The following is a 17,793-nucleotide window of genomic DNA, read 5'->3' as shown; positions in this document are numbered from 1 at the left end:
TTTGAACATAGGTTTGTCTACTGTTCAGATTTCTCTTCTGAAAACTAATGCAAATTACAGCAGATTTAGGTAAATATTACCTCATTTTCATATTTAACCATACAATTTGAGAAATTTGCAACACAAAAACAACTTGTCTTTCTCTGAGTAATCAACTGAGCAAGTTTTGTAACATGTCACCTCCTGTCTCTCCTTAATAATCTAAATCTGCCACATAAATAGTAGCCAGTTTTAAAATAAATGCAGGAAAATACAAAGTACAATATTTGTCCACAAAATATAGTGAAGTAAAAGTAGAGAGTAACGTAATATGGACATACTTAAGAACAAGCACATCATAACTGTACTTAAATACTGTGCTTGACCAAATGTGCTTAATTTCTATTCACCACTGTAAGCTGTGTAACCTTGTTTAATTTTTCTAATATAATTCCTCAATGCTTTAGTCAGCACAAACAAAATGCAATTACCGGAAACCTAACATATCTCAAAGCCAAAGCAAGCAAAGCTAACATTTTATCTGCATGGCTGAACAAATCAAATGGAAAACTAGCTAAATAAATGTAGATATTTCTGCTGTGAGAGTGAAACAAGCGCTCAAAGGGTTCAGCATAGTGGAGTAACAAAAAATGTTTTTATTCACACATTTACATCCATGTACAGTCTTGTCAAGTAATTTCAGATATAGAGAAGCAGAAACAGTACTGAAACTTGGCACACCGTTCAAGCTTTGAACTATGAATTAATAAACCTCTTCTACCAGATGGAAATAATGAAAATAAAACCTCGCTTCTGTTTCATATTTATAGATAGTGTATTTAAATGCTACTATAGCAACTCTGAAAATAATCAATCGCCGTCATACTTCTATTAGATGTCAGTGAGCTTGTTGTCAGTGCGTCCGTCTGAGGTTTGAGGAGGAGCATCAAGCGCTGCTCTCCAGCAGAGCTTCAAAGTCTGGGGAGCAAACCATCTTGTGTTTAACATTCCCCAATACAGTCAAATTGCCAGTTTTTCCCTCTGTGCCAATAGAGACCAGTTCCTGAGAAAACAGGGGGAAAGGAAGAAGAGAAGATAAAAATGATAGAGTGTATGGAAACAAAGAGAGAAGCTGTAATAAATGTGTTACTATTGTACCTGAAGGAAAGCGCACGATGTTCCTAGAGACACATCCAGCGTCACTTGTCCCAGTATGAGCTGCACCCGGCCAGACTTCCGCACCAGCATCTTTCCTATGACACCCTCCCGCAGATCTTTCAGATTGCAGCTGTTGTCTTCAGCTTCCTCCTCCTGTTTTAAATTAAAACAGCGGTTACGCATAAAACCTCCATTTCATCGTGTACTAAATAGCAGACGACAGTGATATCTACCTGAGACTCTGTTTTCAGAAGCACAGACTGTCCGTCCTCTGACTGCACCTCTGTTTTCACCGGCCTGTGCTCTTTGGTGGGAGGCTGGCCGGGCAGCGAGTCGGGCAGCTGAACGAAGAACAGCTCATCGGCCTTGCTCAGACTCCATTTGTGCAGCAGGTCAGGAAGAACTTCGGGTTCAGGGAGCGGAGGAGGCCTGAAAGACGTCTCTATCTTCTTTATTTCCATTTCTTCTGGCTCTTGTTTCACTGAAGATAAAGGGACGACTATTGTGAGACAGCAGCTATTTGTACAACATGTTTATGTCTTGCTTTCACAACCCATCACATTGCAGGCTTAGACACTGGTTCCTAAATGCAGGACTTTTTGTCTCTTCTTGTTGCAAAATCATAAAAGTGATGAAGGAGTCAATTATAAGTCCAAAGACCTACCGTTACCTTCAACTCCAGGCTCCATGGGTTCACAATCCTCGTTTGTCTTCTCAATTTTAACAGCAGTGTCACTAAATTCCTCCTTGAATCCCCATCCGGACACAGCGAGGGGAAGCTGAACAGGGCAGCTCCTCTGCTCACTCCTCAGGAAGGGGTCGTCTATGAACTGAAAGAACATAATAAGAAAATGAAGTAAAATACACCTCCTTTAAAAAGATCCGACACATAGGACTGCAGTCTCTATGTCAACTGCTCAATTCATATGCTGTCCCACCAAATTCTCATTGTTCAGACAACTACTGGTGTTGTTTTCCCAAGGAACAGAAGCTTTCCAGGATTAATACATTATTTGTGGCAGTGGGAGGTTCAGAGTATCTGTGAAGGCCCAACATTTTTACAACTTTAAACTGGTCCAATCTTAAGGAGATTGCAACATATACTACATTTACTGATGGTTAACTCAATGTCGGTTCCAAGCTAATTAAGTAGTGATCTGTGTAGCTGCCCTTTCCTAAAACAGAGGGCCTAAAAGTTGAGAGAAAACTTTGCAAACAGCAGTTTGCAACCAACATGACACATCAGCTAAAATGGTAGGTGAACATGTCGGAGTTATATTCTTCAACAGTTGAACTGAATAAATGATTTTAATTAATGATTATAACTTCAGAAATGATATGAACACAGGCAGGTGAACACTGGCCCTGATTTTAGTAAAAAATAACCAGTTTCATTATGTTGCAAATTCCAGCTTTTTATGTGTATTTATAATTCATTTAGGCTAACAAGGTGAGCAGGTAGAGTGCATTGTAGCCAGTTTTGTTAATCTATAGGTTTCTTTTCCACGACTAATCGATTGTTTGAAGACTAGGGTTAGGATTCTGGTCTTTAATTAATTAGAGCCTTACTGACAACAAATGACTCACATTGTCTCGCTCCAGCTTGCGCAGAATCTCTTTGGTCTCCTCTTCTGTTTCCCGCTTTTCCTTTTTAATGTTAATGATGGGTGAAGGTCCCGTGCTCGGAGCATCTCTCTCACTTTCAAAGCCACCTGTGTGTGATAATGAGGTTCGCTTAAACTAAGATAAGAAACAATCATGCATGCATAATATAAACTGTGTAATTGCACTTGTGGGTAAAAAAAATAAAAAAAATAAAAACATCTGCCAAAGCCAGCAGTGCAGAAAGAGTGCTTATCCAGCAGGAACCCTACCTCTCTTTTTCATCATCATCTCTGCAGGCCCCTGTTCAAAAATAGAGTGGGACTGGATGAGCTCTCCGCGACCTCGGCCCCGGCCTCGATCTCTCGGCCCTCGACCTCGATCTGCATCCTTCCTGTCTCTCCTTTGCCCGACGTTAACTTTTGCTCTATTGCAGCAGAATAATAATAGTAGCAGAATAATGTCAGTCAAAAATCAAAGCAACTGCAAAACACACATCTTAGACTTACATCTTAATGCACTTACTCTTCTTTAACTTTTCGGCCAATAATGTTGGGTGTAAATGTTTTCTGCAAAAGGACAAAAAAGAGAAAAATATGAGCGATGAGGCAACCATTTGAGAAACCATTGTATGTATATCACCATACGCTAAATTTTAAAAGTGAGTACTAGTTTTTTGGAGGCATTTCCTAACTTTGGTTGTGCATTAAAACCAAGAAATTTCCAGGTTACTCTGTTGTGGTGAGAAACGGTGATAAAGTGCAGTACCTTCTTTACTCCCCCCAGGGTGAGGTCTCTTGATCGCATTGATGGGAGGCGGCCAGTAGAGAGGGCAGCTGGTGGTCGACGGCCCATCAGCAGTCCTATATTACCGCTACCTCCAGGAGTCGGCACGCGTTGACCGCTGGGGTCACCTGAGTCTGCCATCCTGAACTGTGGCAAAAGCAGGGGATGATTAAAGTCTTATGCAAATATGTAACTGCCAGATAAAATGACGACAAGCACCGATTTTTGTCTAATTGCAATAATAGTTACTACTGTTTGAAGTGGTTTTTAATAAGAGCACCACTACCAATATTACAAATTGTAATTTTTAAAATGTTTTTCATCATCTCCAAATGGCAGAGTAATTATCTGCTTCCTAGTGATCAGTAGGGCTGGATAATTTGTGGAATATATGCAAATTTTTTTAAGTCCTGCCTGATTTCAAACTGTTTTTTCAATAGTTTACACTCATATTGTAAATATTGATCCCTAACTGTGAGTTAAGTAGTTTATTTCTACCTTTAATGAAACTATAAAATACATATCTGTAATTTATATGAGAATACTTGTAATTGTGGGTCAGTGTTTCATTTAATTTAGCCTTTTTTTGTCATCGTCCTAATGTGACCAGTGACAACAAACAGTCACTAATGTTTTCTACATTGCCAACCACTTTTAATGATATAGTGACTTCTTTTGCAAATAAATATGTACAGTTCTACTAAATGTAATATATCCATCCATTATCTATACACCACTAAATCCTCATCAGGGTTGTGGGGCGGCTGGAGTCTATCCCTGCTGGCTTAGGGTGAAGGCAGAGGACACCTTGGACAGGTCACCAGTCTATCACAGGACTACACATAGAGACAAACAATCACATTCACATTCACACCTACGGACAATTTAGAATCACCAGTTAACCTCAGCATGTTTTTGGATGCTGGGAGGAAGCTGGAGTACCCAGAGAAAACCCATGCATGCACAGGGAGAACATGCAAACAGAAAGATCTCAGGATCCAGGATGCAAACCAGGGATCTTCTAGCTGCAAGGCAACAGTGCTAACCACTGAGCCACTGTGCAGCCCTAAATATAACATATACTACATAAAAATATGAATTCAGTGTGTAATATTTCAATAAATTATATCCATCACATTAACAGAACAGATTAAGTATTTGCTGTGCCAGTAAATGGCTTCTCTACAACAATGTGACATCATAAAACAACCAACGTTGAAATGAATCCTTGGATGAAAGATGGTGGAGCTGTGGATGGTCAAGCACCTGGCTACGACCCTAACAGATACATCAGCATCCAGCAGCAAAGAACATATTTTTGTCTTTCTCGTCATCTGTGTCATCGTGCCAACTAAAGCTGCATTTTAAGGTGAATTTTTACATTCACTGGTTAAAGAAGAGTGTGTGTACTGGACACACCATCCGATCATTGTCCTTTGAAGCCACACCTTATTTGTCACCAGCTGAACAGCTCAGAAACATTTTGTGTACATTGGCTAAATTTACTTGTCTAGCAGAATGGCAAGGCCAAGTGAGACTAGTCTAAACAAAACAATCGAAATTAGTTTTGCACTTTTAATCTGAGAAGGCGAGGTAGAGTAATATAGTTATTTCAATGCCGATTGTTTGTCATAAAGAAAGAGCGATATTTGAAGCCAACTGCATTAGGCATATTATTTTTACAGCATGTAATAGCAGGGATCCTGTCATTAATAACTAGGCGTCTTCATTAATAAGGATTATTGTAACTGAAAATGTTCAGTAGAAATAGGAGTGATGATGACTGAGGATCACATGACGCTAGCACATTCTCCTCTGTTTACTGTAGTACTGACTGAGATTGAACAGTTTGTCTCCTGTTTGTCTGCTGTTCTTCTTTTTTGTTAGTATTTCACTGTTCTATCATTTCTACTGCCCACTAAGGCCTAAAATCTAAAGCAGTTTCAGTTACTGTTTTCCAAAAACTGTTTTAGGGAAATTGGGACTGCCTTCTAACTGAGCTCCTAGCCATTAGCGTAGCCTCAGCCACTTTTAAAATAGCAAACTTCCTTGTTTGTGGCATCAGTCTTTCCATACTAAGAAGTCTCTGGTGTTGCACTGCAGGAATAAATCAGTGACATAATCACTGAGTGAGTGCCATTTGAAGTATTTGAGTAACTACACATCAAACCACCACTTTAAACTGTTATTTTCCATATTGCGACCACCTCACATAACATTTAGTTATTTGTGTCAACAAGGCAGCAAAAAAAACTGCAACACGTGGCTAAATTCCTTCACGAATACAAAGATACGGAACAAGTTTAGTGAACTTTAACGCTGTCAGGACAAACTTCTGACTCGCTCCGCTTCTCCACGTACTCACCTTAGTATTCCCCGGACGTTTTTATCAAATATTAACAGGAAACTTGAGAGTCGTTGCAGATTGTTTTGAGCTAGTGCTGCTTTCTCTGACACTGCATGATGGTGATGATGATGCACGGCGCCATGACACTTCCGTGTTGTCGTCATCCTCTCAGCTCACGCGGATCAAGCCTGCGCAGAAAGATGCGCATGTTCACCATTTATCATATACACTGTCACCCCACGTAAATGGTTTGTTACATGGCAGTGCTGATAAAAAAAATGGAAACATTATCATATAAAGTGTATTAATAATGATGTTATTTTAATTTATAAAAGTCCAATACAATTGTCAAGCTTTTAGTCAATTCATTTATTAATTTAACCTTTATTTAAATTATATTGAGGCATGGAGGCTTCATTTACGATAGAGCCCTGTAAAGAAATAAAACACGTAGACTCACAAATTGCCTAATAAATTTAGCTAATCTTTAAATATAAAAGTCAGTAAAATATCAAGTATGTTAATTAGAACATTTAGTTCAGAAATTATTCAGCTCAAACAAACAGTTGGAAGTAACATAAGACATTTTAAACCAAAAATTTCCAGAGTCCAGTTTTAGATTTTTCTGCTGATTATTCCAGCTTATAGGTACATAGTGAGTGAAATTGGACATTCCAAGCTTGACTGTTTGTTTGCTCAGGACTCACATTAAAAGATAGTAATGGCCTAATGTACATCGGTAAAAAAAATACTGTAATGGCCTTATAAATAAATAAACCCCATCGTCTATCCGGCCTTCTAGAGATTGAGGGCCATAGCTCCCAATGATGAGTATTATAATTATCGCCAGAAATAAATCTTAAAGCACAGCGATAGACAGTGTGGAGGGGCTTAAAGTCATTAGTCACTGCTGATGCATGCATGTATAAAATGTCACCATAATCCAGTAGATTTGATAGAAAATAACTAGACTGCCCTATTATCACCATATCAGGTTGTGTGTTTATTTATAATGATATATGCTCCAACACTTATTAGACTGCAACAGCATTATCACAACTTTTACTGTTTTTTTTCAATCTACACATCCACCAACATCTCAGATTACTTCTACTTTATTGCAACATTCACACTAATACTGAAGCTTTGTGTTAGAGTAACATGAACTCAAGACAATATCTAATTTCATATCACAACATCATATCATTTACTGTACATCTTTACCAGATGATGTACAGTAGTTCATATAATTGTTAAAGAGGTAATGTGATGTAAGTTTTGCAAATGTGTGCTGAGCTCTGTTAGTATATACCCATGACTGAAATGCACGAATTGTTCATTTTTATGCTTTTTTGAAATGTATAGATCATTTTATATGGATAGATTCATGTGAAGAAATGCAAAAATGATGCTTAAATGTCTGTAAAATGCAAATTGTTCTGGCACCATCCCACAGGAGTAACAAAAGAGAGAAATAAAGCCCCGCTTCAGGCTGCTCCTCCAGCTTGAACACTCACTCCAGCTCGGTGGTGTCTGGTCCTTCTGATAATGGACTGACCCCTCGGTTGTTGTTCAGAGGGAAGGTTGTGGTCGATATATCCACCCAATTTTTGGAAAATATAAAGATCTGCCAGTGTGGAGGGATAACTCAAACACAAGACATGTTTTTGAAATCAGAAATTGGGTCAAATTCTCCTTTCGAGGCACACACACACACACAAGTAGCCTTCATCTAATAAACCTTCTATTCCCATCTCTGGGACTGAGAGAGTTATTTGGACAGAGCCGCACTGTCATGGCATGACTAATGATGGATGATTGCAGTTTAATTACATTCTGAGGGTATCACTTATCTGCGGCTGGCTGGAAATAAATGAAGCTTTTCAATACGCCACACAGTGTGCGGAATTACGGCAATATATCTTTTGTCATTTTTCAAATATAAATATTATGTGTTTGTGAAAGGACTGCACTCTCACTGTAAGTTTATCCCTTTGTTATCTGCCTTTATCCAATGTTCGCGTCCATTGTTTTAGCAGCAGATTATAGCCATTAATCTGGGAAGGGTCTCTTTAATCTCTCATGGAATCCTAAATTAAGTTGTCCCTCGGGTTTGAACCAGCACAAAAACATCCCTCTGAAAATTAATGCCAGTGGAAATCTGCTTACTCTGGACTTACATCGTGGCATCCCTCGCCTCCGGATAGGCTGGGGGGAGATGCCCTGTGGAGTTGGTCCATATGGCATAACAGTTGGCACATGTATATTTTTGAGGTCTTCATGGTGCTCTATGTAATTTACTGGGACATCACTCATAGCATAATCTCTTTTTCTGATACTGTAGCAAGCAGAGTGTGTAAAACTCTGAATCTTTTTTTTTTTTTAAATTCCCTGTCCTCTTACACTCCGAATGTCCATACTGTCTCCATATCTGAGTCGTGACATTTATGCAGGCAGCTAAGTGTTCAGACTGTATCAGATTGTATGTGGATGTTGTGCCACAGGGCAGATTTACTGACGAGTGATGTGTTGTGCACGGCTGGCTGGCGAAGGCATGATGCTGACGAGGTTGACTGAGTGTCTCACTGTGGTCACACACTGCAGTTGGAAAAATTCTCCTCTTTTTTCTCTCTTTTTTTGTTGTTTGTTTTTGGTGCTGCTTCTTTTAGGTTTTAATTCATCCCGTGCGGCTTCATAGGAGTCAAGTAAACATCATGCAGAGCCCAGAGCGAAAAAACATGAGATTGGGAGGGAGTGGAGGGAGGGAGGCAGGGGGAGGAGGTGGGGGGAGTTAGAGTGTTTGTGTGACACAGAGAGGAAGAGAGAAACAGACGGAGAAAGAAGAAGAGAGGAGCCCGTGTGTTCGTTTCACCTCCTAATCAGTTTTCCTGGGGGATCTATCATCGACTGCAGCAGGCGGCTAGAAGAAGGCAGAATAAGAAGATAGCACCGTTCAGCCTGGCGAGAATCTTCTCCCATCACAAATCTGAGCCTCATACAAGTAAGGACTTCTTTTAAATTACTCTGCATATTGATGGTTGTAAATGCCCATAAAAAAATCAATTACACTGTCCTTTGTGGACAATTGTGAAGTTGTAGAGATTAAACAGTCTCATGCTGTGATGCAGCGTGTCATGTGTGCATTTCTCTAGAGGACATAAAGCCAGATGAGTGCAATACATAGCTGGGATGATGAGTTTTATTTGTATGTTGTTCTGTTGAAGTGCACATGCGGGAGTGATGGCGTTTATATTTTTCTGCCAACTTTGAATATTTACTACATCCCACCAGTGCCATTCTGCACAAGAATGTGAGAATATTTGATAGAGAAGCTCTGACTGGTTCATGTAACGACGCTGATGCTCATTCTCCAAAATTAAACCGCACTTCAAACTGCAGTCACACAAGATTTCTTTTAACAGCTTGATAAGTGAACTAATAGATTTCAGCCCCCAGTTTAAAATCTGTGCGGAGAAATTTGTTCCTTTTCTTTCTCTGTCTCGTGCAACTATCTAAATGGGTTTAAAGGTTTTCTTCCTGTAAGAAAAGAACCGAAAAGAGCTGCTTTCTGTGTCCTGCTCCATATGAATGACTGTAGCAGCAACATCTGCATGTGTGTTCTGTGTTACAGCTCAGGATAAGGACCATAACTGAGCACTAACAACCCAACGTGTGCATGATGTGTAATTATCAATTCGACCCAGATGCCTATTCGGAGCAGCTGTCTGTCAAAGCAGGTTTCGTAGTGGAGATAATTGGCTCACATTTCTTTTTCACAGGCTGATTTATAAATGAGGGCAGCATTATGGAAACCCTTGCTTGAACTGTGTTCACATGTATTCGATCCAAAAGTGGAGCACACACAGAGACATGGAGCTTTGATGACTTGTCCTGCGAGAATCTCCTCTTGCCCCAGTTTTCTATCTCTGAAATGGTAAGAAATGAGAACAGCAGCTGGAAAACAGACGCATGGAAACACACGTGCGTGATGCACAGCTCTCTCCTTTGGTCCCCGTGTGATCGAGCTACGGCACGAATTTCACAGTTCACAGGCTTTAATGAGCTGCAGCAGCCTGTCCATCATCCTGGCTGGTGAGCACCTCAGCAGACCAGTCAGGCAGTTTGCCGGATCACACACACAGCAAAATGAGCACGTTGTGATTGTTGGTGCTATATTGTTAGAAGGTTATTTTTAGTCACATATGCGATTTAGCATATGCTCAGTGTGAGAATAGGGGGGAGCATGCAGTGTGTCGCTTTGGTGTTGTGATGCTGCAATTCTGCATCAGTAAGCTCTGCTGGAGGAGGCGTTTGCAATAACAAACTCATGACAGATTAGAATTACAAGCAAATTATGGAGGAATAGATGTCTCAGGAGCATTATGCGCCTGCTGGAGAGACTCACCATCAGCTAAGAGGAGGAAAGGTGACAGCTAATGAAACAAACACAGGCTGAACAACAGATTACCTCCAGCGCTGCACTCAAGGCTCTGTGCAGCAGCCTGGATCGAACTGCTGACAGGCAGCTAAGGAAATATGATCATACATCACCTGCCGCTGATACCTCCTTCTCTCTGTCGATTCAAAAGCTGTAAGAAGATTCTCCTTGAGCTGAAAGGAGTTGACTTGCTCAGCCGTTTTGAAAGTGCACACCTTTCTGCAAGGAGACAGAAAAAAGCTCCCCTTGGTTGAAATTGTTGCTGACAGGTGAAGTAATCTTTTTGTTTGTGACCCATTCCTGGAGAATTACCGGAGTAGATTGAGGGAGGCTGCAGACGTGTGGTTGCTGGGAGACTGCTGTAGGTGGATTATGAAATGAACGGGGAAAGCAGAGGCCAGTCACTCAGCTGGGAGCGTATCGAGTTGTGTAATGATGTGAAATGTCAGTTAAGGGCAAGAAAGGGGAGTAGGAGGGGGAAAGGAGTGAGACGGCGAAGAAAAAGGCTGGCAGACAGATCCTTAAATGAAAGGTTAATTTGATTCTGTCAGAGGTGTCCTCAGCTGTGGTGCTTTTTAAACTGCTACTGTGTCAACTTCACGGCGCTTTGTGACACAGTTTAATCTCTCTGAGCAGATCTCGCCCATCTCCAGCGCTGGCATTACAGTCCCAGATTACACTCCAGTCTAACTATCCGCTTTTATCTCTAATTTTAATGGATTACAGACATGGACGCCCCTCTTTCCACTCCCTGCAACATCCAGATCTGCGAGGTGACCTGCGACTCCTTCCGCATCATGTGGGACATGACCTCCGAGGACACTGCCAGAGCCACACACTTCTTCATTGACCTGAGCCGCAAAGAGAACAGGGACCCCAACCGCTTTAAACACAGGGTCTGACACTGCCGCATGACCTCACGTATCCTCCCCTGTCCTCTCCCTAAGGCCTATCTGCTCCCTGCTCTGCCCCCTGCTCTGCTTCCTGCTCTGTTTTCTACATTCATGCTCCATATTCACACCAATCAATTTTCACCACATAAGTGGCTTAGAAGAAGCCCTCCCACTTCTGTACGGCCTTTAAGAAAAGCAGTAAATGAGACATGAAAACATGCATTTTCATTGAAGTCCAGTTGGTTTAACAGATGCCTCATGATATTCTGCACTAGTCTGAACACAGAAAACTGCGGTTGCGCCCTTTCAGTCACTTCCAATACAGGCGAAGAGGAAAATGTGTGCAGTCAACAGCTTCGGGCCAGTGACTCACTTGTACATTGTTTCCTCTTAATGTGCACAAAAACTGACAAATTCTGCTGCAGCACTGGACAGTTTTCATGTTAATGACATCAAACATCATTAAATCTACAAAACAGACACATTTCTTAAAGCACAGACATGCAGTAAGGTGACTAAGACGCATTCTTTAACAGTTTTTCTTCTTTAATACATGCATTTGTCAGGTGCTATTAATCTCAAGCGATGACAGGAGACACGATGTTCTGAATTTAGCAACCTGCTGCTTTACATCTGCAGTCCCTGCATGAACTGTATCTCTATGCACAACATACAGAAGGGGGACAAATTAAAGGAAAAGGTAACATGAAGTGTCTTCGGGGCACCACGTACCAAAATATCAGCTTCAATGCACCTCGACACTGATTCTACAAATCTCTGGAACTATTCTGAAGGGATCGTTCTTCCCTCGTTTGTTGTTTTGATGATGGTGGTGGGGAGCTCTGCATAACATGTCAGTCCAAAATCCCCTAAAGGTGAAAACTGGGTTGAGATGTAGTGACTGCAATGGTAATAGCATATGACTTACATCATTTTCAGACTCATCAAGCCTTTCAGTGAACCCTAGTGCACAATAAACGGACACTTTCATTCCTGGAAGAGAGCACTCCCATCACCATAGGAGTGGTTCCTCACAGGATACAGATGATCACTCAGAAGAAAATTGTATCGATTCGCAGTGAACCTTCCTTCTAATGGCACAAGCAGACCCAAACTGTAACAGCAAAATTCCCCCCACTGTGAAACAGAGACACCAGATCCCGTCACTGTAGGGGTCAAATAACCAGTTTTTTCCTTTAATTTGTCACCTGACTGTATAAATTTCTGTGCAGATGTGGAAACGTGCTAAATCCCTCATCCCTGCGTAACATCAGTGAGCATTTAGAATGCTGCCATTAGCGTTTAGCTAAAGTGCCTTTACAGAGCTGCTATTATGGATGTTATTATCATTTAAGTGATCGATTGAGTGTCTAGTTCTCTCTTTCTGTCTCCACACCCTAAACCACTATAAACACATCGTATCTTCTTGCTTCTTTACATATTATTTATTTATTTATTTATAAATGTTGTTAATTTTCTTCTGTTTTCCTTTTCAGTTTTTCCTCTTTTTCCTGATTTTCCGTATTTATCTCCCTTCATTGCAGATGCAAAATACTGGCTGTAATCATGGTTTATTATTACACACGGCATTCAACCGCTGCAAAAGCGCTTTTGTGAAGTCAATGCACGGGTAGGACTGAGTCAGTTCTTCCTGTACGGAGGATATGCTCTTGCTCTCTGATGCACAAAGGGGCACAAACAAACTTGCACCAGAGATGTTGCCATGGATATATGGGCCTCTGAGCCTGAAGTAATTAGCTATGCTTCTTAGAGGCCTTGGTCAAAACAAAGCCGCTGATTTGATTAGATGTATCCTAGTTACAGCAGCATGGGCTTCAAATGGAATATCACACTAATAAGGCAAAGTTTAAGGGGGGGAGTGGTTAACTTAACAATTGCATTACATTTGCTTTGAAATACAAATGAACAAAGCTACACGGCAGCCTGTTCTAGTCTCGCATCCTGTTTCTGATGCTAATTCTTTCCTGTTTTATCCTGCAGGATGTGCCAACCAAGCTGGTGGCCAAAGCTGTGCCCCTTCCCATGGCAGTGAGGGGACACTGGTTCCTCAGTCCGCGGACAGAGTACTGTGTTGCTGTTCAAACTGCCGTCCGACAGCCGGACGGTGACTACCTGGTGTCAGAGTGGAGCCAGGTGGTGGAGTTCTGCACCGGGGGTAAGACGCACCACGCCTTGCAGATAAAGTAACACTGATTATGTATGCAATGGAGTGTGAGGGATTTGATAATATAAAATAATGAAACAAAGTGTACAGCACAGAAGTGGCAGGAAGGCACAGGGTATCATTAGCATTTCAAAGTAGTGCAGACTGGAAGTGATTACGCAACTTCAAAAATCAACTTTGCAGACTACGCCATGGAACACCTACAGCAGCTTCTTGACAAGGCCAAAGGTTCTGCAGGGAGGCTGCTCAAGTTCTCTGTGTTTTATCGCAACCAGCACCCAGACTACTTTGACTATGTCAGGTCAGTGCTGCCTCCTCTTCTCTTTGTTGTTTACCCACAGCACTTAAGTGCACTTCTCATATTCTCTTGATGTCTTGAATTAGGAGGGAAGGTGGAGGACTGATGCGTCCGGCCCTGAAGGACAGCAGTGGGAGTCACGGCTCTCCTATCAACGGCAAACTGCAAGGAGTCTTTTTCAGCTGCAACACGGAGTTCGACACCGGCCTCCCTCCCAAAGACTCCCCATATGGACCGCTGCGCTTCCAGATCCCAGCTGGACACCTGCTGAACCCCAACATCTCCCTGTATTTTGCAGACTTCTACTGTATGTACACAGCCTACCACTATGTGGTGCTGGTGCTGGCCCCAGTGGGCACAGAGGGAGACACCTTTTGTCGCACCCGTCTCCCGATGCTGGACCTGGCCTCCAACCCTTTCCTGACCTACACTGCCCCCCAGAGACAGGGGGAGGAGCCTCTGTACTGCCACGCCAGTGACGTCATCCTGGAGGTGCTTTTCACGGAGCCGGTTCATTTGGATCAGGGCAGCGTGGAGCAGATCAGCGGACACCACCAGCTCATGAGTCTGACCACGGCCAACGCCAAGAAGGACCCGAGCTGCAAAGTGTGCAACATCAGTGTGGGACGCTGATGGAGGACAGACCAGGGAGCGTGTGAAACAAAACAGTTGAGTCCATCAAGTGAAGGTCAGAACTCCGTGGAAACAGCCACCTCTCAGGGTGTGTCCGTGCTGCTTTACCACCTCCTCCCCTGCCCGGACTAGAGTGTTTTAAATAGAGGACTTTTACTTTTTGCAGCTGGGAAAACAGTGAATGCCCATCCATGACTGTTGAGTAAAACTATACACTGAAAACATGACAGGCTTTAGAAAACTGGAGAAAATCTGTGTTCCCTATTGATAGAGAGTCATAAGTGGTTCCTTCAGGTGTCTACATGCTGTTTCCTCCATGTTGTTTTGAATTTATATTTTTCCCCTATGTGTAAGTGGTGTTATTTCTGTTTTGCTTGAGTTTGATGTGATTGATTTTACAAAAAAAGGAATACGAGACAAAATATTATAGACTTCAGAACAAAGATTTTTTTAAAAATGTAGATTTTTTCCCTCTCTCTACAAAGTCACTGCCAGATGTTCCCTCTCCAAAACCCAGTCTTTAATTGCCAAATGTCTAATCAGTAATTATACTTGGTAGCTTTAACTGTAGTTCGTGGCACCCTCTCCAGACACTTTTTGAACGCTGACTGCAGAGTTATGATTATGAAATTTATCAAAACACTTGATAACACACAATGTGTAAATGCTGCAGTTTTATTCCATATTAATATGATATATTCTGACACTGGAAGCCATTTGATGTGCTGAGGTTCTGAATACAGAGAGGTAATGGGGAAGATGGTATCTCAAAGGTCCCCACAGTAACTCTCTGGCAGCACACCTCAGCTGCAAACATTCCTGAGCTAAGATTAGCTTCGTTCCTCCTATGGGGATTCTATTTGTTACAGCCCAGTTGTGTCTGACCTATATGTGAATCCACAAATGCCCAGAGTGAAAGGAATCCCCCTCCCTTGTGCACAAGACCAATCCATTTGCTGGTGAGTAGCCACAATGTAGGACATGACAAGAGGCTGAACTATGAAAGGAAACTGGAAAGGAAAATTGAATACAACAAAACTGACCCGTTGTAGCTGCTGAGATGTCTAAACATGAGAAAAAATACCATTTCAGAGTAAAAACAATGTAGATGTAATGAAAAAAAATACCCACTGCACTGGCGCAGCATGCATGATATAAATAGAGATCCCTCCTGACTAGAGTAAGTCATGCCCTTTCACTTAGATTCTTCCCATGGCAGAGGTGTGAGCTCACGCACACAGTAATGCTGTAATTTTGTCCGCCGTTATTATCCCAAAAAGCCTCGCTCTCCCCTCCTGGCAAGTAAGACAAACAGAACTCTATCTTCCTTTTGGCATCTAGCACTTTAGGAATGGCAATGTCGAACTCAAAGATGTCTGTCTGGGGTCCTCCGAAGCGTTTCTGCAGGTACGTGCAGGGAACATCTCTGTAGCTCTGCCACGAGTCAAAGGTGATGCGCACTCGCACATCTTTCTGGAAGCTGATGTTCTTGACTCGGACGGTGCCTTGCAGGGTCTGCTCGCTCACGCTGCAGCTCTCCAGGATAACCATGCTCTCTGCCAGCTTGGCGCGAAAGGCCTGGAAATCTGCTGAGGGCTGTGGGAAGTCCAGTTTGAGACGTGTTCCTGGGCAGCAGGTGCTGACGGTGCAGCTGTAGCCATCCTCTGTCATGCTACCCAAACCCTGCAGCGACGGCAGCAAGTCGAGGCCAGACTGCTCTTCTTCATCAGAGAATTCTCGCACGGCCGTCAGAGACAAGCCCCGTGAGTCCGCGAAAACCACACGCTTGTTCTTCGCGGGGATGAAAACGTCGTCGTCGAAGTCATCATCTAAGTCGCTGAAGAGGGATGAGAAAGGGTGGGTGAGATAAGCTTGGCTTAACATGCCAGATGATAGCTGGTCTGAAGGCGGAGGCCGGATGCAAGGTCGCTGGGGTTTCAGGATGGGAACCCACACGTGAGGACACAGTTCTTTACGCTGGTTCAAGCACAGCCTCACAGCGATCTCCACAAGTCCGGCTGACTGGGCCATTGATCCGACACCAACCACTGGAACCATACTGGAAAAGACGGAGATGGTGATTTTAATTAAGACTGCTGCCATGTAAGAGTGATCATAGCTGTCTATATTGTAATTGTGCTGTTATTTGTTTGTGAAGAAGCATCACAGAATCAAGGTGAACAAGAGAGTGACTTCAGATTATTATCTAATAATTCTAATCCACGCTCACTTTTTGATCATGAATGATGAAGTGATGCAAGACATTTCAATCACTGTACGCACCTTGTGCTGGACATCTTCACACTGGCAGCCTGGTGTTGACCGATGGGATTATTCTCCTCAGTGCTCAGTTGGAGTTCTAGAAAACAGAAAAATATGTCAGGTTTACAACAGGCATTTAAATAATAAAAAAAGAGCAAATTTGTTGTTATACTTTGATATTTGTGCAGTTCTGAGACTGAGTCTTAAAAGTTCATTTAAATGTTACTTACAGACTCCTATGAGCAGCAAGTCGCACTACGTAGCCCCTCATTCCTTTACCCACAGGAGACTGTGGCACCATATCCTATTTATACTACCTCAGTTAGGATGTCATGTTGTGTAGCTCCACCCTCTTCTCTCTCCTGACCAATCAGCCAGGATTTGTGGTTAGTTGTTTTTTCAGATTTTCACAATGCAACGATTTTATATCATTTTCTGCAACATTATTAATGTTTAATTCATGCTGCTTCCGCTCAGCATAATTCGGTGTTTGACAGAATGTGCTGGCACTAGGATGTTAACCATTATGTGACACGCTGTCTTTGCATTATCCTCATACACCTGTGCTGTCCGGAGCGTTAAATACATGAAGTCCAGCTGCATGTAATTCCACTCTGCATTGTGGAAACTATCCCAGTCATCCTGAGCTCTATTCTCAGACCTGTCAATAAACACAGATCCCACAGAGGCCCGGGCCTGGATCCAAGCCCTCTGCTAGCTGGCTCCGGCCCTAAAGAGATCACTGTCCTGCAGTCCATCAGCATGTACGATGCCCAGGAAGGCCAGATTACAAACAACTCTCAGCAGGCAAGTTACTTAAGCAGGGAGTGTTCCCAGGTTATACTGAGCTACTTCAAGCATGTCTATACACATCAAGGACACAGACTTCTGGATATTTCGATAACTTCGGATGACCTCAGAATTTGTTTTACAGCGGTAAAGATTTCTGCCAACGCATTATGAGAATTCTAGACAGCTGCTTTAGTTGAAATGATCATTTTCGGTGTGGTGCTTAATACATAAATACTTTCACAACCATTCAGTTATTTAAATGTGTTAAGGTTTTATTTGTTTGTTCAAATTCACATTTCTAAAGTCAGTTTTTTTAAAATGTTATACATCATATTGTACTTTTTCAGGTTTAAATGGATTACCTTCATAGAAATAACCTAAAATATTTCACTTTGATAATCAGAGATGAGTATTTATGGG

The 17,793-nt window shown here is 42.2% G+C and overlaps 3 protein-coding genes across 4 annotated transcripts; 1 reads left to right on the top strand and 2 right to left on the bottom strand.

Moving 5' to 3' along the window:
• Positions 1-615: 615 nt before the first annotated feature.
• On the bottom strand, positions 616-6,051 carry polr3d (polymerase (RNA) III (DNA directed) polypeptide D). 2 transcript variants are annotated; one of them, XM_023291321.3, is made up of 9 exons: positions 5,891-6,051; positions 3,508-3,672; positions 3,265-3,308; positions 3,012-3,166; positions 2,725-2,849; positions 1,802-1,967; positions 1,371-1,618; positions 1,138-1,290; positions 616-1,042 (listed from the first exon to the last, which is right to left on the bottom strand). In XM_023291321.3, exons 2-9 carry the CDS (start codon positions 3,664-3,666, stop codon positions 926-928), a joined length of 1,167 nt encoding a protein of 388 aa, XP_023147089.1. In that variant the 5' UTR covers positions 3,667-3,672; positions 5,891-6,051; the 3' UTR covers positions 616-925. The 2 variants fall into 2 exon arrangements, with proteins under 2 accessions (XP_023147089.1, XP_023147090.1); XM_023291322.3 differs by having other exon boundaries at positions 1,808-1,967.
• A 2,628-nt stretch (positions 6,052-8,679) lies between these two features.
• LOC111582572 (phytanoyl-CoA hydroxylase-interacting protein) lies at positions 8,680-16,758 on the top strand. Its single transcript, XM_023291317.3, has 5 exons — positions 8,680-8,873; positions 11,037-11,206; positions 13,205-13,379; positions 13,572-13,689; positions 13,773-16,758. The coding sequence occupies exons 2-5, from the start codon at positions 11,039-11,041 to the stop codon at positions 14,317-14,319; spliced, it is 1,008 nt and encodes a 335-aa protein (XP_023147085.1). The 5' UTR covers positions 8,680-8,873; positions 11,037-11,038; the 3' UTR covers positions 14,320-16,758.
• On the bottom strand, positions 14,979-16,896 carry ppp1r3c2b (protein phosphatase 1 regulatory subunit 3C2, duplicate b). The gene is made up of 3 exons (XM_023291318.3): positions 16,812-16,896; positions 16,603-16,678; positions 14,979-16,378 (listed from the first exon to the last, which is right to left on the bottom strand). Exons 2-3 carry the CDS (start codon positions 16,614-16,616, stop codon positions 15,505-15,507), a joined length of 888 nt encoding a protein of 295 aa, XP_023147086.1. The 5' UTR covers positions 16,617-16,678; positions 16,812-16,896; the 3' UTR covers positions 14,979-15,504.
• Between the last annotated feature and the right edge of the window lie 897 nt (positions 16,897-17,793).

Source organism: Amphiprion ocellaris, chromosome 6 (genome assembly GCF_022539595.1).
Source record: "Amphiprion ocellaris isolate individual 3 ecotype Okinawa chromosome 6, ASM2253959v1, whole genome shotgun sequence".
Lineage (NCBI taxonomy): Eukaryota > Metazoa > Chordata > Actinopteri > Pomacentridae > Amphiprion > Amphiprion ocellaris.
This window is presented reverse-complemented; position numbering and strand designations above follow the sequence as displayed.